General features: G+C 49.4%; 5 protein-coding genes across 9 annotated transcripts; 3 read left to right on the plus strand and 2 right to left on the minus strand.

Annotated features, from left to right (window-relative positions):
• Window positions 1–685: 685 nt before the first annotated feature.
• LOC122385653 (leucine-rich repeat-containing protein 59-like) lies at window positions 686–5,621 on the minus strand. Its single transcript, XM_043374073.1, has 6 exons — window positions 5,006–5,621; window positions 4,031–4,090; window positions 3,441–3,563; window positions 3,009–3,222; window positions 2,142–2,342; window positions 686–1,978 (listed from the first exon to the last, which is right to left on the minus strand). Exons 1-6 carry the CDS (start codon window positions 5,105–5,107, stop codon window positions 1,263–1,265), a joined length of 1,416 nt encoding a protein of 471 aa, XP_043230008.1. The 5' UTR covers window positions 5,108–5,621; the 3' UTR covers window positions 686–1,262.
• Window positions 5,622–8,540: 2,919 nt separating this feature from the next.
• On the plus strand, window positions 8,541–18,612 carry LOC122385664 (ELMO domain-containing protein 2-like). Of its 2 annotated transcripts, none has more exons than XM_043374109.1 (6): window positions 8,541–8,895; window positions 10,703–10,855; window positions 11,268–11,436; window positions 11,607–11,760; window positions 12,215–12,324; window positions 16,626–18,612. In XM_043374109.1, the coding sequence occupies exons 2-6, from the start codon at window positions 10,705–10,707 to the stop codon at window positions 16,987–16,989; spliced, it is 948 nt and encodes a 315-aa protein (XP_043230044.1). In that variant the 5' UTR covers window positions 8,541–8,895; window positions 10,703–10,704; the 3' UTR covers window positions 16,990–18,612. The 2 variants fall into 2 exon arrangements, with proteins under 2 accessions (XP_043230044.1, XP_043230036.1); XM_043374101.1 differs by having other exon boundaries at window positions 8,556–8,582.
• Window positions 13,070–15,279, plus strand: LOC122385659 (tubulin alpha-1C chain-like). The gene has a single exon (XM_043374086.1). The coding sequence runs from the start codon at window positions 13,235–13,237 to the stop codon at window positions 14,594–14,596; it is 1,362 nt and encodes a 453-aa protein (XP_043230021.1). The 5' UTR covers window positions 13,070–13,234; the 3' UTR covers window positions 14,597–15,279.
• A 931-nt stretch (window positions 18,613–19,543) lies between the features above and the next one.
• Window positions 19,544–22,147, plus strand: LOC122385673 (soma ferritin-like). Its single transcript, XM_043374123.1, has 3 exons — window positions 19,544–20,615; window positions 21,283–21,594; window positions 21,941–22,147. The coding sequence occupies exons 1-3, from the start codon at window positions 20,508–20,510 to the stop codon at window positions 22,034–22,036; spliced, it is 516 nt and encodes a 171-aa protein (XP_043230058.1). The 5' UTR covers window positions 19,544–20,507; the 3' UTR covers window positions 22,037–22,147.
• Window positions 22,148–22,714: 567 nt separating this feature from the next.
• LOC122385682 (testis-expressed protein 264-like) lies at window positions 22,715–27,099 on the minus strand. 4 transcript variants are annotated; one of them, XM_043374143.1, is made up of 5 exons: window positions 26,892–27,099; window positions 25,110–25,397; window positions 24,486–24,707; window positions 23,812–23,989; window positions 22,715–23,453 (listed from the first exon to the last, which is right to left on the minus strand). In XM_043374143.1, exons 2-5 carry the CDS (start codon window positions 25,365–25,367, stop codon window positions 23,353–23,355), a joined length of 759 nt encoding a protein of 252 aa, XP_043230078.1. In that variant the 5' UTR covers window positions 25,368–25,397; window positions 26,892–27,099; the 3' UTR covers window positions 22,715–23,352. The 4 variants fall into 4 exon arrangements, with proteins under 4 accessions (XP_043230078.1, XP_043230081.1, XP_043230064.1 ...); XM_043374146.1 differs by having other exon boundaries at window positions 26,927–27,046; XM_043374129.1 differs by lacking the exon at window positions 26,892–27,099 and adding an exon at window positions 26,548–26,842.
• Window positions 27,100–27,275: the final 176 nt, after the last annotated feature.

Raw genomic sequence — 27,275 nt, forward strand, 5'->3', positions numbered from 1 at the left:
GGATGGATGAACGGATCAACAAACAGACGTAACCAGGTAGTGGTGAGGGGTGACGGGTGAGCGTAACGACCGACTGACGTGCAAATCTATGGACCGACGGATCGAGGAACGGACGACCGTACCGACGGACATAAAAGTGGATCGACCGACAAACGGATGGAAAGATCGACGAACGACCTCAAGACATACCGGCTAGCCGCACACACAAACTGCACACCACAGATCGGACGAATGACAATTCGGCTCTTGGGCCAAAAAGCAGTGGCTCAATGAAATCAGTTCACTTTGGAAAAGTTGAGCTTTACGCATTTAACGTTCTACCAGATAAGCTTTGTGGTTCAAGGAGCATAGGTACGCAGAAGTCTTCCATAAGCTCCCATCCCGGACCCGCGAACCCCGTGCCCGTAGTCCTTATCAACCACAGAACGCGAGTGAGGTTCTCTACACTCTATTTCATTCCGGACTACGTGGAGGTCACGTAGAGCAAGCAACAAGTGGCCTTTTTATAACCTAACTTATAGCTCAATACCATCTCATCCAAAAATAGCAAGCAGGTGTTAGTAATTTGTTGTTCCCGACAAACACAATTTCCTCATAGCCAGGCATATTGTATCGTCTTGGAATTGGAGTTAAATGATAAAAAATATTTAGCAGGCACTATCACTCTCCACAATTAACCAAAATATTGTTAATTCACCGTTTATTTTATCACACATAAGATCATTTGGATGTGTGAGCGGAATGGCTTCGTATCACATAAAACGACCATATCTTTACCAGTGACCCTAAACTCGTACAAATAATATTCTTGTCGCTGGGTCTCCACTTGATCCATACCAAAATTGAAAAATGACCAGAATGAGCTAATTTAACAACGAAGCCATCATCGTAGCAATGCAGAACCACCAAAACGCGAAGAACCCAACCGAAACTTGAGCCATAAGCAATCCGTTAATGGGACCAAGGAAGTCATACACAACGTCATTTTGCTGGCACACGATCCGCACAGTACCTTTTGTTCTCGTCACAACATGCAGCCAAAGGTTCGTTGCAAAACGTGACGCCACACCCATTGGATGCACACAGTTTGGTGCTTAAACGCACAAAGTTGCCCCGCTGAATTTCCCACCAACCCATTATGCCCGTAGAAACCAAATCCCATGCATTTTACGCACAACTGATAGATTCGCGTAAAATCACCAAACCGAAAGCAACAAAATAGTATATATCGCTGGCCGATGTGGCTGAGGCCAGCAGCGCCCCTAACCACCTGTTACGGATGCCACCAGTTTAGTGAGACGCTCAGCGGCCAGCGAGGCGTATACAGGCACTTGGGTGCTGACCACTTCCCAGCCGTCAGAGCACATCATCCAGACGCCCTGGGCGACCCGACAGGCCACCTCCCAGGCGGCCGCCGCGTACCCGGGCGCCTCGCGCTGCACGGCCGCCCAGAAGTCGACGAGCGCGCGCCAGCCGGCCTCGGTCCACTGTATCAGCAGCGGGCCGGCGTCCTGTCGCAGTCGCGCCGCCTGGTCGCAGGCCGCCCCCCAGAGAGGGCCGGCCGACTCCCAGGCCCGCCGCACCGCGTACGACAGCAGTGCCAGGCTCTGCTCGCCGGCGCGGCGCGAGACCCGGCTCAGCGCACTGCCGGCCTCCCCAGCGGCCGCCTTGGTGGAGTGCCAGGACTCGCCGAGCGCCTGCGTCAAGTACAGGTCTATCTGCGCGGCCAGCTCCCCGCCCCACCGCCAGACCGCCAGCGTCTGCTTCACCAGCAGGTCGCCGGTGCTGGTGCCCAGCTCGGAGACACGCTCGAACGCCCGCACGGAGAAGTCCACGGCTCGTCCGGCCAGGTCGGCGGGCAGACCGGCGCTGGGCGCCCTGCCGCCGCGCTGCTGCAGGTAGAGGGCGCCGCCGACCAGCGCCACGGCCGTCAGAAGGAGTACCAGGTTCAGCTTACCGACGAACGAGAGGCCGCCACCTGAAACAACGGCCGGTCAGCGGCACGAACAGGGGACGCTGGTACTTCTTCAGAGACCTAAAATGGGTCAAAATGGTTGCAAAAAAACATGCAAACAAATTGCCAGCTTTTGGACAAAACAAATAATAGCTAGTCGGGGAACGTAAAGATCACGTGGACTTACCACTCTCTGCTTTCGATGATTTGACACTCTTTTCCTCCACCAGAGACGCTTTCAGTTCTGCGTCATCCGGGTGATGGTGGTGCAGATTCTCTATCTTCCTTTCCCTCAACTCTTGCTTCTTTTTCTCCTTTTTAGCCTTTTTCTCCAGCCTTAACCTCTCCTTTTCTGCCTCTTCTGCCGCCAACTTCGCTTGCATGAGCTCTGTTGATGACGATTGTGATACTTTTCGAAATACGAATTCTTCAGATATTATTTCACGATAAATCAACTATGGTTAAAACCGATGCTAGTGCATTGCTAGAGCATTGCCTCTTACAATAAGCATGTTTTTCAGCACTTACTGAGACTGGCATTGCTTATGCTGTAACCGATTTCCAGGCTATCAGAAAATGCTTAATCCAAAACGCAAAATAATTACACAAAATGGATTCGGAGTGTGAAAGACTTACATAGACTATCATAGTTCAGAACTAAGCCTGCCCTGAGTGTAAGATTTAAATGTATTTTGAATTTGACGAATCAACTAATATAATTAAACCAAACCTTACAGAACCATCGAATTTTGAATAGGACTCCAAACACTGAAATGAACGATGAATGGGGCTGGAAAATGTGTAAGCTTGTCGGTGGAACTCCGCACCAGAACAACGACCGGCCTCCCCCACCCCGGAGGTCCTCCCACCCCGGAGCGGTTTCGGGTGGTGTGAGATCAGGGCCCACCATGAACCGACCCTCCACTTCCCACCAGAGCCCGCCCTTCGGCCTCTACGGTAAGTTTGAAACCGAGTCCACCGCCTAGCAGGGCCCAATATGACCCGAACTGGGAACCCTCCTCCCCCGCGCGACCGGGAGTGCCGCTGTGCCCACCTTTCTCGTGCTGCTGCCGCCGTATTCGCTCCTGGTCGTAGTGCTCCTTGACGCGGCCCATGAACTGGACCACGCGGCGCGCGCACTGTTCGCACTCCTTGGGGTTGAGGCACTCGCCGGCGGCGGCCGCCAGCTGAGAGCTCAGCGGGTTGTTCTTCAGGTCCAGCCATCGCAGCGAGGTGAGCCGGTGGAAACTCACCGGAAGGTGAGTGAGCTGGAGGCACGGAAACAATGCGGGTCGGCGGGCCGCACGTGCACGCAAAGGCGCCCACATCGACGTCCAGCGAGCGACTAAGAGATAGCGAGGATCATACGTGCAGCCTGACGACAAAGGGCACGAAAAAAGATCGCCTCAGGGCTCAGACCCGCTTAATGAAATAATTTATCATGTAGGATTCGTCACGTACGAGCAATGTACGAGGGTCTCCATACCTTGTTGTTGTAGAGGTCCAAATGCTTCAGGCGTTCTAGTTCTCCAAAGTTGGTTGGCAGCTCAACGATAAGGTTGCAGCTAAGATCAAGCTTCACCAAGTGAGTCAGTGTTGCAAATGTTTTCTGTGAAACAAAATACCCACAGCTGGATTAGTGCACCTCAGTAACATGAAGACTGAAGAGTTAGCCTAAATATGGTCTAATGATTATCGATAAAAATTAAAAAAAAAATACAAGAATGAAGAAAGTCGTACAGAAAATCGTTAGATCGTAGGAAAATGAACAGAATTAAGTTCCTGTATAGGATTTTACATTAGAGATACTATCTTGCCCTCATTATTTTCCCATGTTTACCCAGTCATAAAAAGAGACAGCACAAAGAATAGTTACTTATTTTTAGGGTTAAATAGACATACTTCTTCCTTAGAATCATGTGCCATCCAAATTGGAGATGTGAATTTTACAAATATTTTATTATTCATCCAAAATCTATTGGTAGTGCCTAGGGTAAAATATTTGGTAACAGAAAGTACCTATGTTAACAACATATCTAGCATAAAAATATCTTAAAGTTTCAGGTAGGTACTTACAGGCAGGCCAATCAACTTATTATTTGATAAGTCAAGCTTGTTTGCCCTCTTCAGAAGAGCCTGAAATGAACAAGCCTTCAGTTAATATCTTAATGGAATAGGTAGGTACCTAGTCAGTGATTTATTCTGAGCAATGCTGAGTTTTTAGACATGACCTTGTCACATGATCACAATCATTACTGGCATGACATTTGTTTTGTCTGGTGGTAGAATCCTGATGTGCACTACAGCTTAAAATGCAGCAAAATGCTTAGTGTTTCACCTATTATGTAGGTTTCAATATACTTCACTGCTGTAAGCTGTTCATTTTAAAATTCAAATTTATTCTCACAGTCATTTACTTGTGACATGAGAATCTAGGAATTATAAAAAAATGTTCCTGTCTGACACTGATGTCTTTTGCATATCAAATCTGTGGCCAGCATTGCGTCAACACAATAATCCAGCACCACACCACAAAACAGCTCACACAATTCCACACAATATCTGCTCCACACAATGGTAAAACTCATGATATGCCATGCACAGGGACCCCCTGAAACATGGCCTGATCCCAGCCCCCAGGAGGGGCTCCAGTCCAGGGGCTGAAGCCCCTATAGCCAGAGAACTATGGCACCCTGTGTAATTAAAAAATTTAGGGAGCCACAATGCCATAATTATCATGTCTTAGTGCAGGAAGCTGCAGAAACATGATCATTCTGTCTTGGTCAAACACTGAAAAAAGTGAGCTTTTCTTGTGGATGCTCCAATTATTCACTTAACTGACCCTGGATATTGGAACACATGTTTTCGCATAACATCAGCTCCTGATAAAAGAAAATCATAGGTCCATCTTTGCTCCTAAAAACCTTCAAACAAAGACCTTGACCATGTCAAATTGTGATGCTTACGAGGTAAGAATTTGAATTACATCCTATGACATCCCCGCACGATGAATGCAGTAATATCAGCAACCCCATTGTGAAATATACTTACTATATCTTTGACTGGAACATCTTTATCAGCATAATTACATATACTCAGATCCAATTCATCGTCATTCAATTTATCTTTGAGTGGATTTTTTGTTTCAGCCATAACTTGAAATAAGGGTTGGTCTTCAGCTTCTTTTGCTAAGCCACAAAATCAATGATGGACAAAAAATATTGACAGTGGGTTAGACACTGCAGGACACCTATTGGCCCTTTGGGCCAAACTCTGCGACAACTTCTTCAGCCCCCTTTTAGCAAAAAATAAACGCTTTAAACACCGGCTGGCAATAAGCACAAAATGAATTTATTTTTGTACAATGATAGGAGTCAAAGGTAGCGATATTTTGATGAATTAGTGAAAATACTGAGAGCTTTGGCATGAATCTGGGGAGTTTTCCCTCTGCTATTTTTCATTTTTGGGCAACTTTCTGATAGCTTTTGTCTATTGCTTTTGAAAATTCATTTTGAAAAAAAAATTGTTTCCTTCGTCTCTTTTCGCAGTTCGCACCCTTATTCTTCTTTTCAATCATCGAAAATCAAATTGTGCTTTTTTACCTGAGCGGAGAAAGAGAAAAATATCAATACTTTCCCCATACAATTCAAAATACGATGTACAGAAGGCGTATTTACAAATTGCAACCGAGCTCCGCCGTGGGGTAAGGCGGGCAGGGGTTTTCGCACTACGGCTGCGGTTGAACTACCGTCTGTGGTAGAAACTTCAGGACGATGGCGCGTTTCATACGAAATCTGGCGCAATGTTTGTTTGCTTCTGAGTCATTGCTGTGAATTGTGGATTATTTGAGTTTCTTTATACAAACATAAAATAGTATTATGAAACATTGTGTGGAAACTGCAAATACTGATATGATCAATTACTTAGTTTGGGAATTGATACACATTTTGTAGAGATTTGTCTGGCAAATGGTGTAACAAACCCTCAAGCCTATCATGATCTGAAGCTGTTGTAACAAATCAAAATTGCTTTGATGTTACATAGTACCTTGTTGGAAAGACTGGAGCATGGTTCAAGATGATGTGTAAAAATTCAAGATTTGTGTGAAAGCTTGTGACTGAAGAACGAAAACGGTTCTATATGATGGCTCAATCAAACATAGAAATGGACGACAAAAGTAGAGTTTCAAAATTCCTGATTCCAGCATGTGAGAATAACTTAAGAAATTCATAGTTCTTGTAGTATTGCATTCTTCTGATGTACAGTTATAGGTTTTGTTAGGGTATTTGAAATTCATTGTGTCAGTTGAGATATAGATGGATTGAGGACAAATTGTAGAATCATTGCATGGTAGCTAGGTACTTGTTCAGTAAAAAGGTATGTGATGAATGCCATGAGAAGGTTTTTTATGATTTAATATATGGTCGTTGTACCTACAAAAATGCAAGCTTAGCAACTAGTTTCTGAATCAAATCGAAAGTATTTGCCATGAATGTAAATATGTACATGCAAGGTATGTCAATAAATTTGTGTGATGTTGACCAGAGAGCTTTATCATCTAGGCATTCATGTCGCTTCTTGCATTAGGTGTTAAGCATAGTAATTACGGATTAACTTTGTGCCAATATGTTGAGTAATAATAGACAAATATATATATATATATATATATATATATATATATATATATATATATATATATATATATATATATATATATATATATATATATATATATATATATATATATATATATTATTTGTGCCAATATCTTCAATGCACAATGTATGTAGCATGTCTACAACCCTCATTGATCCTGCTATAGCTATAGGCATTTGGCACCAGCAAGACCAAGGGCATGAACTTCACAGTTGCTCAATTCCTTTTGTCATGTACCACCAGTCACTTTTTTACTTAAGGTGCACATAGCAGTGCACACAACAATGTGGAGAGGGCCTACACAAAAACAACATGATTAGTGTGCACTATGCACAGCATTGTACCCTGATTATTTGAATATTTTGATCACTCAACAGTCAACAGTCAGGAGATAATTATTGAATATCACATTTATTATACATCACTCGTCAAACAAGAGCATGATGACACACATTTTGACAAGCAATCATGGTAGTGTTCCAATAAGTTGGACAGTCATCTCCCTGGGCGTCATTTTTCCAGGAAGGTACCTCTGCAGGTGTTGTGGTAGGCTAGGTTGAATTGGGTTAAGTTAGGCGAAGTAAGGTGGTTAGGACCCGGTCAGACCGTAGGGCCTGGTCAGGTTGATTTTAATCTTTCATTCTAATTTGACATATATACCTATTACCTATGTATGTTTTTGCTCCAGCCTGAATTTCATTAGGTAATGAGTTAATTTTGCTTTGTTTTTATCTGTCTTGTTTTGTGTTTTTGTCCCTTATATTTTGCCCCATAGGCAAGGGCTTTTCCAGGGAAGGTACGGTGGAGCATGATTGGAGGCGCTCAACCAGACGGCATATTAGGAGGGCATGGTTTCTGAACGCGCACTGATGCCTGATTCAAGCCAAGCTGTTTTCATGCGGGGCGGCGCGCTACTTAAAAGTCCCTAAAAGAACGGGAAGTGATGCCGATAGAACCTTCAATCATTCTGGGCTAACGCCTATGACTTGGAAAAAGTCGCGATCCCAATTCAATCGAAAACCTGGGCTCTTGTTCAGCAGGAGGTGTATGAAGAGCCACCCGCCATAAGCACTGCTCAACCGCAGGCACAGGTTTAGACGGCGTTGGTCCGCATCAAAGCCAGTGTGCTGGAGAATCCATTGGCTGAAATGCTCCAGAACATTCGCCAGTCGCCACTGTGTTTTTATGAAAGGTGGCTTCAAGCTCAGTTAAAAAAGTACCAGATTGTTTTACTTTTACAGCGGGAAGAAAGGTGTCCGGATAATTTCGTTACACCCCCTGTAATGTTCAAATGGTTGCTTAATTCGAAATCAGCTCCAAAAACTAGCCTAGAAACATGTAAAACTCGAAAAAGTGAACCGAGGTCATCAGAGGTCATTGAGCTGACCTGACCTTGACACCCACCCTAATGCATGGGACCAGCATCATATCACATGTTTCAACGCTTAAAACCACGTGAAGACTGCAACCGCGCGGCTAGTGCGAGCCGACATACGCCGAATCGCGATTCGGGCCAAACATGGTCTCGAGAAATAGGTCACAGCCAGGTCAAAGGTCATTTGGGTCAGGGTCATGAAATTTTCAGGGTAGGTGTAAAATTGATAAAATCGGGGGTATTGAAAGTTTCGTCGCGATCGGACGGTTTTTACGCGAGTTACTCACGAAAAACCGATAAAGCGCACCCAAAAGGCAGAAATATGCACATGCGATATCCTATACTGCGAAAAAAGGTGCATCATTTTTTAACGTAGCCGACAAATTGTAATTACCCTAGGCTCAGGCAGATGTATGGTAGAAAATCCCCCAAGTGAAATACACTACGGCGGAAATAAAATACCCTACGGCGGAGCTCGGTTGCAATTTGTAAATACGCGTACAGAAGTAAAAAGTTTGACGAAATTACGACAGTTCTACCGCATTTGTTTCAATTGATTTCGTCGGTTGCGATGTGGTTGCGATTGGTGTTTGATGGGTTTGATAATTGATCCTATCCTATGCCGCATCATCGTTTGATAATTGGGTGCATTGGGTGTTTGAAAGTTTTTCGTGCGGTTTAATTCATTAAAAGATACATACTGCCTGCTTTGCGCAACAGTTATAGCCTGCATAAGGCCTTGTTGGAGTTAACGCATCAAAGGGCACCCATATTGAACTATCTGAGGTTACCTACTGTGACTGGAGTCCAACCCTGACCCACCTTTGAAAGGTCTTGCTTTTATTAATATTGATATTGGACTTTATCAGCTTCAGTCTAGTTACTAGTAGGAAGCTTGGACTACCAGTTGGTAAGTTACATCAGTGTGCCTCAACATATTCTGCTTGAAATCCCAAGATGCATTCATTGATATACCTGAGGGGTGTTCACGGGCACCGCACACTGCTGCGTGCGGTGTGTGCGGTACGTCCAGCAGGCGTGGGGGTAGGGGATGGGTAGGCGGCTCTGACGTCACGGCCGCGTGCGGTGGACGGTCCGCTGTGGCCAGTCCCGACTGGCCACAGCGGTCGCTGTGTGCGGTGACGCAAGGCTGACGTAGGGACGCAGTGGGCGGAGCTTGGAGGCTGTGTGCGGTCCGACCGCACACAGGGTCCGTGAACAGCCCTCTGAATATTATGTCACAATGCAGCACATGCACGGATTGATCTCAAGAGCTTGCTCAACATTTGCTTGACTACTATCAGAGAATGTCAGACATATCATATCAAGACAAACAAGAGAGAATCATGGTTACAGCTTCTGCATGCTGAGCATCTTGATATTGATATTTTAGATTCTCTAAAGAAGTGTTTTTCTGTCATGTCACGAGTCACAAGGTGTAATTTGTTTCCTTAAGCTTAAAAAATACAACTGCTGTTTTCATTATATCATTCTTGAATCTTGTTACCATTTTAACATGGCCAAGTCAAATTATTAGTCATTGCTAGTAGTGAGGCTTGAGGCAGTCTGTTTCTAGAATTAGCTACTGCCTGGCGCCTGCTGAAGAAAACAGCATGCCTATATCTGTCTCAGCAGTGACTATTTACTATATTGATGGGGGGTCTTGCAGTCACATGTCTATTGCTTTGTCCCTGGTCAAATGAAGTCTTGGAATGGAGTGGGCTATGTCCAGTTATATTGATCATGTATCATCAGGATTGCATGATGACTGATGAGCCTGGAAATTTATTACTCATATCAATATGACTTCAACCTATCATCATTATATTTGTGTTTTGCATTCATTGTCTACTCTGCATTTCTCAATCTGGCAGTGAATCCATTTTGTATCTCTTTTCATCTATCTCATTCTATCCAGGAATAAGGATTCTCTGCAAGCCACTAGGAGCCTTGCTTAGCTATGGCATTGGCAATCTGCCCATTCTAGTCTAGGCACCAGTTGAATTTCTTGTAAATGTTCAGTTCTTGTAACTGTATGTACAGTTCTTGTAACTGTAAACATACTGCAAAATGCCTAAAGGTAGCCTGAGGTCAGGTGAAACCATGATTATTAAGTGGCTGGTTGCAAAGAGTGACCAGAGCCAGATGAGCTCTGGCCTCCAGGTCTATTGCCTGGTGTGTTGGACCGACACGAAGGATAGATTGCGCGCCAGGCCGACGTGATCGTCCTTTGTCGAGTTTCCCGATCTGTGCCGGTTGATTGCTGAGAGCCCTGGGATCAAATCGATGGAGCTGTTAATCCTGGTTATTCAATATTCGTACCTTAAACGTAGCTCACTGCGAGGAGCGTCCGTCATCGAAAAGCTGGTTGAATCTGCCCACCAAGAGCATTCTTAACCAGCCGTCAAACCATGGGCTACTCCCAGCTGTCAAAGTGTCGTGTTTAAAGTTCGATTATAGGTATGACGGACCGCTAAAGGTTCCCGAGACTGAGCTTAATTTGTTGTTGATTTTTCTAACGACGCATCCGGTATCAATCAGGGGTGATGCGGGTCCCAAATGTCCGCGGATATCTCGCAGAACCTCTGATCTCGCTTCTACGAGGGACCAGCGAGGTCGACAAGTGGCCAGCCGGGCTGTTCCGTGCGTCCATACCATATCAAGTGTAACAGGAACACAGCAGCTCATCACCAGATGCTTTACTACTCTTTTTACAGCCATGATGCTGATGCTGGAGCGCGTATGGAACCTGATCGCGTGGTACCTGCGTCCGCTCTTCAAATGGCTGCTCCGCAAGACGACGCGCCTGTGCGAGATGCAGCGTATCTGCTATGGCCAACCGGCCGGCGCACTGCGGGCCATAGGCGTTGGTGAGTGAACGGCTTCAACCTCGAAGAAAGTATTGCTAGGCTCTTATCGCCTAGCCGACGGTATTGAGGTTCTGGTATAGTCGTCTCCGCTTTGCTTATTGGAAACGTTTTTATTGTACTGTTTTAGCTTGGCTGTCTTACTATTTAGTATATTTTGTTTCTTCACATTCATTCGGTGTCATTTTTGCTACAAAAAGTAAAACGTAGTGCAATGCCGCTCAGTCTTCGGAAGTTTGCGGGGTGGCTGCCTGATGGAACGAGCAACGCGTATGCCTCGACTTATCCATAGGTTTTGTTAGGTTTTGTTAATGTGTATTTGTAATGTGTATCACACGATCGTTGAATCGACTTACGTTGAACGCTACCTTTACCAACGCGACACTAATAGCTTCTGCCGTGTTTCGCGTTTCAGAGGAGTCCATGAAGCAGTCGCGTACCAAGACAATAATCGACCTCATGAGCTACTTGGACCAAAAGGCGAATGAGAGACGATTTCTGGGTCCGTCTCGGGCACAAGTGATCGACTACTCCGTGTTCGCCATACTGAAAGTGAAGGATATCAAACCAGAAATACATTCGCAGTGAGTAAAGTGTGAAGGAGTAATGTTTGTGAGTGAAGTCTGGGCCTCAGATACTGTACCAGAGACATGCACTCACTAAAGTTAAGCCATACGATGTCACCTGCCAACCACGCCGTGTATCTGTATTCTGTACCACACTGACGAACACCCCCGTGCTCCGTTTCTCGCAGGTTCGTTCGCTCCATCTCCGTGTGTCTGGACCAGATCTGGGGGTACAGGCAGCTGTCCGCTGAGCTGGAGCACCTCCGCCGCACGCCGTACGACGCCGCGCAGCCCGAACACGAGGCCAAGCTGCGCCAGCTCTGGAGCCTGCTCTGCCCGGTGGTGGGTCGGTCCTCCGAGACCGCTACGGGCGCCGCTCAGCTGGCACGAGCTGTGCCCATCGCTTTTTGATAATGCTTGAACGCTGTTTTCGTCCCAGTGCCGCGGTTGTTTTGTCATCGGCCCATCAATTTATTAGCGCCATCGACCCTGGTTGGCGGCAATTAGGCCCCTGTTCATTACCGCCCAGTTTTGAATCCCAGTCCTCCCTGATTCCCAGTAATTCATAATTATTGGTGGCGCCCTCTCGCTACCAAAACCAATGCCCATGCTTGGTCTTGACACGATCATCCCAATTTCCTTCCATGTCTCTAAAATTTTCAGAAGGTTGTATTGTGTATGTTTACCCGTGTGGAAGACCGCCATTGGCTGAGAAGCTCCAGAAGCACCGTTTCCTGAGCACGTAATTAGTATTACCTCTTCCCTACTAATCGGGACGTGTGTTTCTGCTTCACAGACGGAGCTGACTGAGCGCATCTCGCCACAATGGAAGGACATCGGCTTCCAGGGAGATGACCCGAAGACCGACTTCCGTGGTATGGGCGTGCTGGGACTGGACAATCTGCTGTAAGTACCCTCGCCACGCGACTGAAGCGTCCAGTTCTCGTAGGCGCTACGGTTTGGTAGCACCACGCTCGTCAGGTGGGGGCGCAGTGCTGGCCGCTTGATTCCAATTGGGTCACGCCCTAACTGGAAATTTTGGATGACCGCGATACGTAGGCTGCTTTGCTATCAAATCACACATTGTTTAGGCCAATTGAGAGCTGGCAGTGACTAAAAAGCAAAGTGGATGAAACGTCGACATTGCACCAAAAGGGCAGCAAGTCTTTCTGCAAATATTTGAGCAAGCGTTACTGGACGTACTTGAACACAAGTACTTGAACACAAGTACGTCCAGTAAGACTATTACTGGACACTAGTGCTCCTTTAACGAGCATATACTTATGCAAATGCTCGAAAGCCGTGACCTCATTCGGTTTGCTGCAGGCATAAAAAATGCATGTTTTACGACAGTCTCATGGCTCCCCTATTACCCGAATATTGAGCAGCCCATTGCGAGGAATGTCTGCCCACTGTATGTAGGTCGACCGCAGTGTTTGCCGCTCGGGGTCAGGGCGGCCGTGCAGACGCGGCGTTGCGTGCCTCGTGTGACCCTTTGTGATCGATGTCGGGTTACGGTGACTGCTCGGCTCCCGGCAACGACATGCAACACAGATTCGTGGTGCCTGACACAGTGCTGCCGACGGAGGGCGGGCTGTGGACACGGTCATGTGGGGACGTCGAGCGCCCTTGCGCTGTCAGAGCGTGTACGGTCGGTAGGTAGCGGAGGTGACGCTGCTGCTGTGGGGTGACGACTCGCCGGCACCGGCGGCCTCTCCTGCCCGGCGCGCGTAACTGGCGCCACGGCTGGACGCTCGCTCCTCGAGCTCTCACAGTCTGTCAGTGATCCAAGTAGCTGTCATCCTACTCTGCCACAATGTCGAAGGTAACTCCAAACCGCGAGGTCATCAGCATCCACATCGGCCAGGCCGGTGTCCAGATGGGCAACGCCTGCTGGGAGCTCTACTGCCTCGAGCACGGCATCCAGCCCGACGGCCAGATGCCCTCCGACGCCAGCATTGGTATTGCCGACGATAGTTTCAACACGTTCTTCTCAGAGACGGGCGCCGGCAAGCACGTGCCTCGCGCCGTGTTCGTGGACCTGGAGCCGACGGTGGTGGATGAGGTGCGTACCGGTACATATCGGCAGCTGTTCCACCCGTCTCAGCTCCTCTCTGGAAAGGAGGACGCGGCCAACAATTATGCGCGTGGCCACTACACCATTGGTATGGAGATAGTGGACGCGACGATGGACGCCCTCAGAAAGCTGGCGGATGGCAGCACAGGACTGCAGGGCTTCCTGGTGTTCCACTCGTTCGGAGGCGGCACCGGCTCCGGCTTCACCTCGCTGCTGATGGAGCGTCTCAGCGTCGACTACGGCAAGAAGTCCAAGCTGTGCTTCTCCATCTACCCGGCGCCGCAGGTTTCGACAGCGGTTGTGGAGCCGTACAATGCGATCCTGTTCACGCACACCACCCTGGAGCACACTGATGTCGAGTTTATGGTCGACAACGAAGCCATCTACGAGTTGTGCAAGTCGAGTTTGGATATTGAACGCCCGACGTACACCAACCTGAACCGACTGATTGGGCAGATCGTCTCTTCAGTCACGGCCTCACTGCGTTTCGACGGCGCCCTGAACGTGGACCTGAACGAGTTCCAGACGAACCTGGTGCCGTACCCGCGTATCCACTTCCCGCTGGTCACCTATGCTCCGGTCATCTCCGCGGAGAAGGCTCAACACGAGAAGATGTCCGTGCATGACATCACGAAAGCCTGCTTCGAGCCGGCCAACCAGATGGTCAAGTGTGACCCTCGCAAAGGCAAGTACATGGCCTGCTGTCTTTTGTACCGCGGAGACGTCGTTCCGAAGGACGTCAACGCCGCCATCGCAGCCATGAAGGTCAACAAGACCATCCAGTTCGTCGACTGGTGTCCGACTGGCTTCAAGGTCGGCATCAACTACCAGCCGCCGACCGTGGTGCCCGGCGGCGACCTGGCCAAGGTGCAGCGCGCCGTCTGCATGTTGACCAACACCACTGCCATTCAGGACGCCTGGGCGCGCTTGGACCACAAGTTCGACCTGATGTACAACAAGCGCGCCTTCGTGCACTGGTACGTCGGCGAGGGCATGGAGGAGGGCGAGTTCTCCGAGGCTCGCGAAGACATCGCCGCGCTGGAGAAGGACTATGAGGAGGTTCAGTCTTCAGTGGATGACCAGTATGACGACGAGTACTAGACGAGGATGAAAATAGATCTTTGCACCGGCGAGGGGCGGCCGATTTTGGCGTAGGCGTCACATAGTGATGTCTGGAGTTCTTCGCTCTTTCTCGCGTTGATCGTAACGGTGTGCAGGAGGAGCCTTGCTCAATAAGAAGAAACAGGTTGGAGCCATTCTGCACCAAACTGCATGTTTTGCGTGATGAAGCTCAAATGCATCCACATGGTGTGATTTGCTAGGCATTAGGTTGGAACTTATGTCTGATAGTGGGCTAGAGAAAAGGATAGTTGCTTCGTAGTTACCTACATGATAGATGTTTAACCTCTTCTCGGCATAGCACATAGCTGTGATTTAGATCGCTGCCTGGTTTTGAACCATTTTCACCGAAAGATACGAAACAGAAGCTCTTCAGAAGCTCTTCTGAAACTCTTCAGGAATATGGTTTACCTCGACCAGTCCTCAACTACGATTAAAGGGACCGTCACACCTCGAGAAAGTCATCTTTTCGCGTATAAGCCCCCATCTGCTGTTGGAGAAGCAAATGCCAGCAATACGTGACACCCTCGTCACCCGTGTGTCGTTCTCGTCATGCTGCACACCATAATATAATAGCATTGTTCCATCGAGCTTGTCGCCTAGTCGATACCGTTGAGAAGATAATGTGTATGCTATCATTGAGCAATAAAGATGAAATAAAAATGTTCAAGCCTTTACACTGGTCAGTGATAAATGGTCAGATCTGACCCTGAAAGAGTCAGACTTTTCCCACATTTGTGTCAGATTCGGTCACGTTACCGATTTGCCTTCCCTTAGGAGGGCCGAGCTGGGATATTGGTTTTTGACGGCTGCATGCCTGTGTTGGGTCAACTCCGGTGTCGCACTTGGTAGCGGTTACCAGGAGCTGTGACACCAGCGTTACCGAGCCGTCACCAGGGACCGCGTTACGCTGCAGTAACGGTTGGGCAGGCTCAATCAATACTGGGCTGGGCTGAGCAGCGGGCGCCCCTGGCCGACCGACTCCTGCCTCACGGGGACAGGACAGTTGAGGCCGCCTCGGGGCCGTGGCCCCTTACGATCAGACAAGCTCATTTGCTAGCCGATTGGAGTTCCTTTGTCTGATTATACCGTAATGACGTCCGTAGTTTCATCTTGGTTTGTGTGTTAGCTGTGTCATTTCATAATTCATTTCCATTCTTCGCAGTGCCTTTTCGACCAAGGAACGATAATTATTAAAGTGATGGAGGTCCATTGCTTTTAACCATTTTTATGATTATTTTACGTTTTTGAACCAAGAGAAATGTCTGAAACGCTGAAATGTTGCAATGAGGTCGGTATATGGCGGGGCTGCCGCGACCCGTGTTCCGGGGGATCGTTTCCCCATCCCCACGGGCTACGACCAGACCACGTGTGTATGTGGGGAGCCAGCCCCCCCCCCCCCCCCATTCCGCGTGCCACTGACCACATGTGTGCGAGAGGAGCCTGTGTCCCCCCCCCCCCCCTCCCCCGGCTGCTGACCACATGTGTGTGGTGTGACTCGTCGGCCTTCGCTACCGGACAAAGATCGTTAACTATTGGCCAATGGCCCTGACCGGTCCCCACCTATCATAAAACTGTAATGAATTCGGCCGTTTGCTAACGGTGACGTGATGTTTATTTAGCTAGTGATTTCGAGCCAATTTCGCTGGAACAATTCGAGTGGAACCTTGCCGTATTCGATGAATTTAGGACCCGACGATAAGTCGAATGACACAGTCGTAAGTCCAAGAATCCAGCACAGGCGATATAAGGCCATGTTTGGGACAAAGTCACGGCCATCGAAGGTCACGCTAGATGTTGATGTTTAGAAGGGTTTGGGATAAAAGCAGTGACCTGACCTGACTTGACCCGACGTGACCTGTGCTGTTTTTTTTTTCTGGACAGACTAGTAAGACCGGTGCGAACGCCAGTATTGCCGTATCACATGTAAATTCAGCGACATCGAGTGTAGCAGTTTCTGGATGTCAATGCCGCCGTGTAACCATCCCCGTCCCTCCTCTGTGTGTCCCAGGTTCTTCAGCGAGCACTACACGTCGGTGGCGCGCCATGTGCTGACGCACTCACACCACCCCACCTACGGCTACTCGTTCGCCATCGTCGGCATCAACCTGACGCACCTGGCGCTGCAGCTGGTCCGCTCCGGACAGGCGCGCTCGCACTTCTACAACGCCTGCGCGGGACATGCCACCGTCACCGCCTTCCACCGGTTCTACTGCTACCTCTTCTTCAAGTTCGACGCCTTCTGGCTGGCGGCTAAGCCGCGCGATATTATGGAGTTCGGCTCCATTCGGGATCAGTTCGCGGCGCAGATGCGGCGCACGCTGGCCGATCACAGCGCCAAGCTCGACGTTCGTCTGGCGGTGAAAAACTTGTGAGACGTGGTGAACGAGGTAACACACCCGCTGCCTTCCGGACTTTGCCACGGGGCGCGAATAGTATCCCAGGTATGGAGACGAAGTGGGGGTGTATCGGGGTGATGTTTTTCCTTCTGGTGATTTTGTGTATTTATCGCAGTGTCTGAAGCAGTATTGAAGCCGTCCGGCGGGAAAGTGGTCATCGTGGGTGGTGTGGCATTACCACAGACAGCGGATGGACTGCAGCCGATAGCAGGGTTCCGGGGCAGAGACGGGGAAGTCGGGTCACGTGTCCACTTCCAGTGACGACATCCGTTCCTTTCCGAGAGGCAGCAACGCCAAGGGACTCCCAGTGTCTCATTCGGGGCGTCTTGTGACGCAATGTGGCGGATTTTGCGTGAGGATGTCATGTTTGTCTCTCTCGAGTGCATTTATCGTGTAGCTTAACTTTTTAACTTGCGAAATGTCATTCCGTATTACAGGGGCCGGGTTTTTGCGACGATTACTTCTTACAATCTCACCCAATCTGTACCAGATTTACGAATAGGTATATTTCAGCTTACGCATATACTTCTTTACGTGTTAAACTCAATATTTAAATAAGATCAATACCACTATCAGTGTAAAGACTGTTAGGTCACGGTAGGCCTTTCCTCGATTATTTAATTGATTATGGGGCTTTAGATGTTAGGAAGCATTCGATTGCATTCTCGGAAGCATAAGAGCTCCTTAAAGTTTCAGATCATCATTTTCCCCTTAGACTTGCCTTGAGAATCGCCTCCATTTCAGCTGGCTGATGTGTGTTTGAGTGTCATTGAAAGCGACTTTGTGAGCCAGTGATCCCGTCATTCTGGCTAGCCATGAATTCGATTGAGCTCTGTAATAGTGTTCGTTCGTAGCCATTTCTCACGCTTGCTAAGCGTATTGGTTCCAATGTGTCATACTGAAGCGATGCTCGATCTGTCTGCGGAACTAGCTCACCAGTGCTGAAGTGGATGGAGATGAAGGATTGGTGGGTAATGATCTAGTCACCAGTGGCATGTGTGAAGCTCTGCGCGGTTTAGACCGCTGTGATATCCACTGTTCTTCACATATCATCGGCGACACCATTTGTCTTATTGTGTTGTCACGTCCTCTGCGACGTGGTTCAGTTATGTTCAGGGTGATTGCTTTTTTACGCTGTGGGTATGCAGATCCATGTCAGTGACCGCATTACCATGTCATTTGTATTCCAGTCCGGCGTGGTGAAATGCACGTGCGTGTAGAAGTCCGTGCTGTGTGGCGTAGATAATGTAAAGGTCACCTCTGAAGGAGGACAGGCGCGACTGCGCCGTTCCCGGTGACGGTCGAGCGATGTACGCAGAAACGGGAGTCGTCAACCATCGACAGGTTTCCATGAAGTTATCTGGGGATGCACGTCGTATCCCTATCGTTTCCAATAACATAGATAGGAGTGCGACAAAAGTGACAGTGGCTTCGATAAACGGTGTTTGGCGGTGTCATGCGGATGAGCCCCCCATATGTCGAGCACATGTGTTCAAATCATGGCAAATGACGCGTCGGATGCCGACTGCCGAGGTATCGTGATGTACGATCAGCCTTGTATGACTATATACCGTCATTTCCTGTGGTCATGGCCCTGTTTCTTAACCCGGCAGTTGCTGGGGTATTTCGCCACCCACCGTTTGCTGGGGGGGGGGGGCGTTAAACGCCCCCAGCCGATAACTCGAGAACCAATAGGCGCAGCGAAACGCACGAGGCGGCAAACGAAAGAACGCGACGAGACGCTTCAGATGAGTACTTTAAAGTTGAATTTTGAGGTCACAGGTCGGGTCAAGGTCAGGTCAAACACCTGAAATCGGGCTTTCAGTAGCATGGATTTCAGGACTTCGCAATGGGCGCCTCTCGTCATAAACTCTGTCAAAACAGTGCACAATCCATCATATAAGGCCTACAAGAGTGTCAGCTCCATGTAGGGGTCAATCAAGCATAGGTCAGGGTCAAGGTCAGGTCAACCGGGTAGGCACATATCACCGAAAATCAAAACTGATATTCGCAGCCTGTGACACATGTTTTATGGGTAATTTGGGGCGTAGAACACGATGGTGACATTCATTTTATCATATGTGTACGTGTTTGGCTCAACAGTTCAATTTAAGAAATGCATGTATCATGGTCGTGAAGTAGTCACGAGAAATTGCCAAGATTCAGTTCGAGATTTTGGAAAATGCGGAACGATAATCAATAATCGAAGATAGCCATCTGATTGTGCATGGTATTGGCAGTCTAATTGCGTTTACGGCATGTCTGTATGTCTATTCTGTGATTTTATATGATTTTTTGAACATATGCCGTTTTTGGTCGAAAACTCAGAAATCATGACGTCACTAAAACCTCGATATCTCAAAAATTTTCCGATCGATTTTTTTGAAACTTTGGCAGAATAAACTTCAATCAATTCCCTACAGGTAGCCAAAATTTGGCGCGCCTGCGGCGCGCCGTTTTTATGCTATGGCCCGGCGAAAAAAGTGGGGGCGTTTAACGCCCCCCCCCAGCAACTCGCGGGTTAAGCAGATGTTGTAACATCGCAAATACGCGCTCCGGGAAGTACGAGCCTCATTGCGTTTCTCCTCCTTTAGTCGTGTCTTGGTATTCCATCCACTGCCGGTCATTTCCCCGTACCGTTACGTGTCTCCGCTCGTGTTGCAGTGCCCGTCTGTGATGTTCCAGACGCGTCCCGTGCCGCGGCCGACCCGTACTACGCAACACGCACCGCTCACGATGACTGGGCGTTATCCTCGGGGCGGTCTCGGCCCGCCCCGCGGCTATGACGCACCTCACCGCGTGGTTCAGCTGTGCTGCCAGGTCGGACGTCTGGGGTGGTCGCTAGATCTGGAGACATATTGGCGTGATTGTCGCAGAGCTAGGGAAAGTGTACGCAGGGGAAGCATGGGGAGAGCCAGAGCGAATTCGGGACCCGCATCCGTCGCGATTTTTGTGCACTGTGCATGTTGTCTAACTAAAGGACTTCCATTGTGCGTTGCATTGTGTGATATATACATAAGTGGCACCCACACTGGGGATCATCAGCCGCAGCGAGGTCGGACATGCCATCGGGCCTAAAGTTATGCCTTCCAGACCGAACCAGCTCTAATGGTGCCTAGTGGAAGACGTTTTGCACTGATAAATGGTTCTCAGAGAAACCGCCTTCAACTTTGGATATAGCGGCAAATCCCGACAGGAAACTTTTCAGGAAGTGAATCTGCAGAAACTCCTCCGACCTGGCAGCGCTGCCCTCCGCCCGCCGTGTTGACCAACCAGGTCCGATCAGCCCCGGGGCAGCCAATCAGGAGCCGCCGGGATGACGTCATGACCGCAGGTATAAATAGGGGACGCCGAGCGGCGGCGCGCCAGTCTGTTTCGCGTCGTCAGTGTACGTCCGAGCAGCCGTACTATTCCGCCACCTCTTTTCAGCCGTCCAGCCTGTGACAGCGTAGTTCAGCCTTCCATCAGAAGCAGTCATAACCCAGTAGAACACCATGGCCACCGTCAGCCAGTGCCGCCAGAACTACCACGAGGACTCCGAGGCCGGGGTCAACAAACAGATCAACATGGAGCTGTTTGCCAGCTACACCTACATGTCCATGGTGAGAGGCGTTAAATCTTGTTTCCAGTATCATTATTAAACAGCTTTTCTCCAGCTGTAGGCCTTGCTCGTCACTGTCAGGAGCCGATGAGGTGTCTCGGGCCTGGTGGCTCCCTCTGTCCTTTGGGAGCGCTTATGGCCGCCGTGGGCCGATCAATGCCGTGCCGCTGGGCGCTGCGCAGTGCGCACGGCTGAGCCGCCTGCTGCGCCACGCGGCCCGCCCGGCCGGCCTTGGCCGACCGACCAGCGGAAAACGGTCTCAGCCGGTCACCCTCAGCAGGCGACCGGACTGACTGGGGTCGGCAAAACAGGTCCGTATGGAACCGATTAGGATAGAGAGAGGAAAATGTGACACCCGAGACCCCATCTGGTGGATCTGCAGAGGGAAAATCCCAGCCGTATCGGAAGATCAGTATTGCGCATGCGACAGTGTATCGGCCATCAGGGAAAGAATCGAACACGTCGCCCCTTGCGGTTTTCTAGTTTTAATGATCTGTGGGCACACCATCGACAGCGGAATGTTCCGAAATCTCGGCAGGATGTAACGCGACTCCCCCAGTGTTCGATGACAACCGGGTTCGCTCCGACTCGGACACCCAACACGTGTCGTTCGCGAGCCGAACACGAAACTTCTGTATCACACCCTGTCACCGTCTCTGCTCCCCCAGGCCTCCTACTTTGACCGTGACGACGTCGCACTCCCGGGCTTCCACGCCTACTTCAAGAAGCAGTCAGACGAGGAACGCGAACATGCCGAGAAGCTGATGAAGTTCCAGAATCAGCGCGGCGGCCGCGTGCTGCTCCAGCCCATCATGAAGCCAGCTCAGGACCAGTGGGGCTCGCCGCTGGAGGCACTCCAGGCGGCCCTCGAGCTGGAGAAGTCTGTGAACCAGGCGCTGCTCAACCTGCACAAGGTGGCCGACTCGCACACCGACCCGCAAATGTGCGACTTCATCGAGAGCGAGTTCCTCACCGAACAGGTATGTTTCGAGTTCATCCCACGACTGAGTCGGGGGAACGTATGCCACCGTCATAAAATGCCGATTTCGTACGAAATGTAATTTGCCGTCCGTGGAAGTGAAGCATCTGTGCTGTTCCCGAAAACAGCATTCATTTGCTACGAATGCCGTCTGTCGTATTTTATTTCTCTATCGGTTCGATGGACGGTGGCAAGGGCAAGGCCAGACTCGATCAATAACTCCCGATGCGGACCGCCCAGGCGTCTGGGTCTGGTTATTGAACGATAAACTAACTGAAGCTCGTGACCAATGATGATACGCCATCTGTTCGGTGACCCCCATCTAACTGGCGTCCATTTTCCGGCAGGTTGAGTCCATCAAGGAGATCGGCGCCATGATAACCCGTCTGAAGCGCTGCGGAAACGGTCTGGGAGAGTACATCTTCGACAAGGACCTGAGCTAGGCGCCGCGCGCCCCCGCGGTGACCCGTCAAAGGTCACGACTCGTCAGTCGCTCCGACCCCGGTCTGGTCTGTTATCTGTCAAGTGAAACAGGAATATACTGGACTGGCTGATGTTGGCTTTTGGAATGGGGAGGAGGCGGTGTTTGACTGGGTAGAGACCGGAACAGATCAGATAGATCTTTGGGGGGGGGGGGGGTACGCGATGTTTTGACAGTGTGGTGTGTTATCAGGCATTCAGCAGACAGCGGGCGAACCAAAACACTGACAACCTTTGCAGTTTCGAGGCAGATATAGGTAAATGAAAAATAATAACGAAGTTTAAGGATGCATGGTATGGTAGCCAAGTCGGATGCCCAGGGCTCGCAAAAGACAGTCTCCGTAATTTCTAACTCTTCATCTCCCTCTCCCTCCCCCCCCCCCGTTCATCCCGGAATTATCTTGACTGGGTCCCTTCGTGACTTCGTAATTCCCGGGCAATGGACGTGGCACTGCCGCAACCTGGCCTCTTGGAACAGCGTGAGAGTTCCGTCCGGTTAGCGATTGGTGCTTAATCCAAAACAACCAACCCTCCGTGACTTCGCGCGCAGGGCAATTCGCTGAGAACTTCTTGTGAACTGAGAACTGAGAAGGTTCTTGTGTGGACAGAACCGAGTCGAGTGCCGAATTAAAAATAGCGTATCTCTCTAGGGCTTTATTAAAGCAAGGCCGATCACTACTGGCCTTCAGCTTTTACAATTACATGATGATGTCGATACACAAGACGAAAACGAGCAGCAGTAAAACTGGTGATTCGCCGGCGCTTGAATATGGGCTGTTAGCGATGCAATAATGCGCAACTACAGGGTTTATGTCGTTAGTGAACAGCCTAACATCCTAGCTTTGTTTTTGAAGACATTTTCTTGGAATAAAGAGCTCCTCCACCAGCTTCAGCAGCTACCTACTATGGTAATATCGGCAACAGGGTGGGGAATGGCAGAAAACAGCGCAGTAGGCGATGTAGCATGTTTTCGTAGATTATCATCGTAATTGCACTCTAAGACGGAATGTTAGCGGGGCATGTTTTCTGGTGTTGAAAGCACAAAGTTGCTGATGAAAGCAGCTCCTGAAAGCTCCACGAGCCCCTCAGTGCACTAGGTCGCAGCTCGAGCACCCACCACCGCGAGTTAACGCCGCGCTCACAGCGGCCGTGGAAAGCCGAGCGGAAAGACGGAGATCCGTTCCCAGCGGTCCCAGGTCGTGGACAGGCGCCGGGGATGGGCCGATGCGCACCGCTAGACCCGGTCAGAGGTGCGGTACACACGTCCGGGGCGGTGTGTTTACCGGGCGTCACCGCCGGCAGTCAGGCCGAGGTCCTCGAACGAAGAGGAGCCCGAGGATCCGCCGCTGGCAGCCGCCGCCACCGGCCGCTCGCCGCCGCCTGTCGCCAAACATACAGCCGTTAGATGATACGACTATCAAACAGAAAAAAGGTTTCGTAACGCCACACACGCTACGATACAAAACACGGTTGTTTGATGCATCCGCAGTTGTCATCACTCTAAAGGCAAGTGACACTCGCAAACCAAAACACTTGTTCCAGGCTTTGTTTACATTCGAGCTGAACATTGACCACACGCATCAGCTATCTTCCACTTTCACTCTTTGCACCCATCTTCTACTCATCGGTAAGTTCATTCTATTATCTCTCCTGCAGCACACTCCTCCCCCTCTCACCGACCTTCGAAGCCCCAGGTCACAGGCACTAGACAGTCGTGAACCGTTCACTGTTGACATACCTTCAGTGCCGGAGCGTTCTCCCTCATCCTCAGTGGTAAGCCGTCCGTCCGAGTCCATTGCCGGCTCCTCGGTGGCCTCAGGCACCAGGAAATCCTCCTGACGGGTCAGCGGCGCCACGAACCGGATCTCGGACGAGTCGTACAGCTCGATCATTGGCCACGCGCACAGACTCTGCTTCTGTGGGACCGAGCGGCAGATGGGTCAGACTCCGTGGGAGACTGGAGAGTCACAGGTCAGATTGCGTGCGTGTGGGGGCAAGGGACAGACCGTTTTTAGGACCTTGGGTCAGACTATGGGACCTATGAGGCTGCGTATGGGGACACTGGTTAGACAGCGTGGGACAGAATGCGCGCTTTGTCGGTCAGACTGAGTTATTGAGCGTGGCTTGACATGGTTGGAAACGCCACATGGCCAGACTGTGAGAAAGTTCAGATGAGCGAGACACCGGGCAAGTGTCATATTCTGTAAAAGACGGAGTGCAAGACAACGCTCGAGACTAGTTAAACTGTAAACAGGAAACGGGTCCGACCATCAACCAGCTGTAACAGGGTCGGACTACGCCCCTGTGACCCATGCAGACTGGAATGTTCATCTGACTCAGACTCTCCTCGCCGCATAAGGATGAATCAGTCATTACGACTCACTACCCAGACCTCTCCACCCAGTATCGTACCTTGATGTACTCCTTCAGCGCCGGATAGACCTTCCAAATGGCCAGCACGATGGAGAAGGTGGCCCGGAATGGAAACGACGCCAGCACAGCGTGCTCGATGGCCGGGAAGGTGGCCACCTGGAAGCCGTGCTGGGCGACGCGCTGGCGCATGCCGGCCGGCTCCGGCGTCACGCCGTCACTGAGAATGGCACCCACCGCGTACCGCAGCTCGTGCGAGCTCACCTGAGGGACGGCGAACACATATGTCATGTATGGAGGTCGGTCTGGCAGTGGGGCACAGGGAGCATCAGGGACAGGGGTACGGGATTACTGATTACGGGTGTAGGGGGGGGGGAGTGTGAGGGGGTGGGTGGTTTGGTCGGCTCGGAACAAGGTCCGCATCGACAACTTGCCAAGGCTCAGAAACTGGCAGCAGGGTATCCTCATCATTCCCACCATTTCAACGATGTCCCAATTCGCAGACACGAACACAGAAACATACGAAAAACAGAAGCAGCGTCGAGTAATCTGACAGGTAATATGCTGGGAAAATAGCAAGATGTAATGTCACAACAGATTGCAAGTGCACCATTTATTCTCAAAATCTAAAGAAAGCAAAAAAAAAACATGTCAAGAAAGACTTACTGCCTCTGGGTCATCGTAATATAACCCGATGGTCTTTAGCTCCGGAGCGATGCTGTAAATCTCCGTGAAGAGGTGGCCGCAGCCCTTGTAGGGTCCGCGGTTGAATTTGTAGCAGACCGTCAGCTCGCGGAACGGCGGGGCGCCCGTTTTGACCTCGACCTCGCTGAAGAGTCCGAGGTGTCCGAGGAATACCAGCAGGGTGACTATAATGAGCACAGCCAGGCCGATGCAGACCAGAATCATACCGCCCACCTCCATCGCTTACAGATTTGGATGGCAGGCTCAGATCTGCAAATAAATGACCTCGGTCAAGGAGAGTTGGCAACAATTGTGCATCAGAGCATGTGGCAGCATGCTATAGATAATTATAATTGGTGTCAAGTGATTATGCTAATTAAAATCAACAACTGTTTGGTTAACCCTTGCCAGCTGAGACAGTGAGGAATGCAGCCTGGATATCATTTATCGAGGTTGTCATGCTTTGTAGTCTAGCCAGAGGCCATGAGAGCATATGGTCAGGATTTTTCTCTGCATTGCCCAATGGCCAACACAACAACAGTAAGTTGAAGTTGATGATGCGCAAGCACAATGGCACCATGGCTATAAAAAGGTGGCTTAAGATGCAATAGGTTGCCACATATTTTCTCCCCTATCCATGTCAACAAGAGCCAAAAAACTATTAATTGTTAAGTGTGATCACATAAAATCCCTTAAACAGAACTATTCGTGGTAGTATTAAAACAGGAGCCACACTTTTTTGCAACCAAGGAAAGGCACTGGAGTTCAAGTTTAGGTTGTAGGTTGTAGGTTTTAGGTAGTACATTTTAGGTTGTGTAGGTTGTAGTCTTTAGGTTGTTCATTGAAGTTAATGTAAGGCAAGGTTTGGTTAGGTTTGGTTTGGTTTGGTCTGATTTTGATTTGAAAGTGTCTCTGGGTATAGCACCTCTCCTTGGTTACAAAAAAAACAAGTTTGATGCCTGCATTATGGCTAGGTATCCTATTCACATTTCATATTACAACAAGGGTTTCTACTTTATTGCACACTTGATGGCACATCATGCGATATCAAGTTACATGATTATTACTTATAATAATTCTATTTGTGATTTTTTACCAATTATTTCAGAAATGAATGTTATAAATCAAGCAGAATAACAATAAGGTGTACTAACTGGGGCATTAGTAGAGCAGACGTCATACGAAGGTTTTCCAACCAAGGAGAGGCGCTGTAGGTTGTAGGGTAGGTTTGTAGGTTGTAGGTTGTAGGCTTTTAGGTTGTAGGTTTGTAGGTTGTAGGTTGTAGGTTAGGTTAGGTCAGGTTAAGTTAGGTTTGTTTAGGTTTTGTTAGAAAGAAGTACCTCCAGGCATAGCGCCTCTCCTCGGTTGGAAAACCTTCGTGTGACGTCTGCTCTACCAATACCCTAACTGGAACTCTCACACTGTTCCAAGCAGTCACCAGTCAGGCAGTGACAATGCAACGTGCATTGCCAGGCAATCGAACCTGAACCCGGATGGCCGAATCTGAACCTAGAGGCAAGGAACTTATCCCTAGACCAGAATGCTCCCCCAATTTGGGGTGGGAGACAGGCCGGGTGTCCGGGGTCGGGCAGAGGGTCGAGGACCGGATCCCCTATCGGGATTCCTTTATCAGTATCTGTACCAATTGCAAATTGCAATGAGACATATATAAATTAAAATGCCAACAATTGCAACGCATAGTTTGAGTTCAGCCAGACCCTAGCCACTGTCGGTAAAAAGAGCAACGACAAGGAAGTTACTCACGCTCCCCGCTCCAGCACCACGTCGTCACAGCTCACCTCCCGAAGCTTTGAGAAACAAAGAACCCAACCCCTAAATTGTTCTCGGGCGCGAAAGGGTAGAGCACGTGCGGGCACGTGGTTCCTGAGTTTATTTACACTGCAACAATTTAGTAGCCTAATGTTTTGATCATTTTGTAACACATACGCGGGATTTGTCGAAGTTGCTGGACAAAACTTATTCCCCGTGCGAAACAACAATCAAAATAAAAATCACAAAAAGCCATAAGGACAAAGACAGATGGACCAAAATACTACAAATGCTTCAAAAAAAAAAACATGTTGGTTTATTTGTAATTGCCGTGAATACTCTTTCAAAACCATTCAAGCTGTTAATAGCAAGGCATCA

The sequence above is a fragment of the Amphibalanus amphitrite genome, unplaced genomic scaffold (assembly GCF_019059575.1).
Source record: "Amphibalanus amphitrite isolate SeventyFive unplaced genomic scaffold, NRLGWU_Aamphi_draft 000015F_arrow, whole genome shotgun sequence".
Taxonomy (NCBI): Eukaryota; Metazoa; Arthropoda; class Thecostraca; order Balanomorpha; family Balanidae; genus Amphibalanus; species Amphibalanus amphitrite.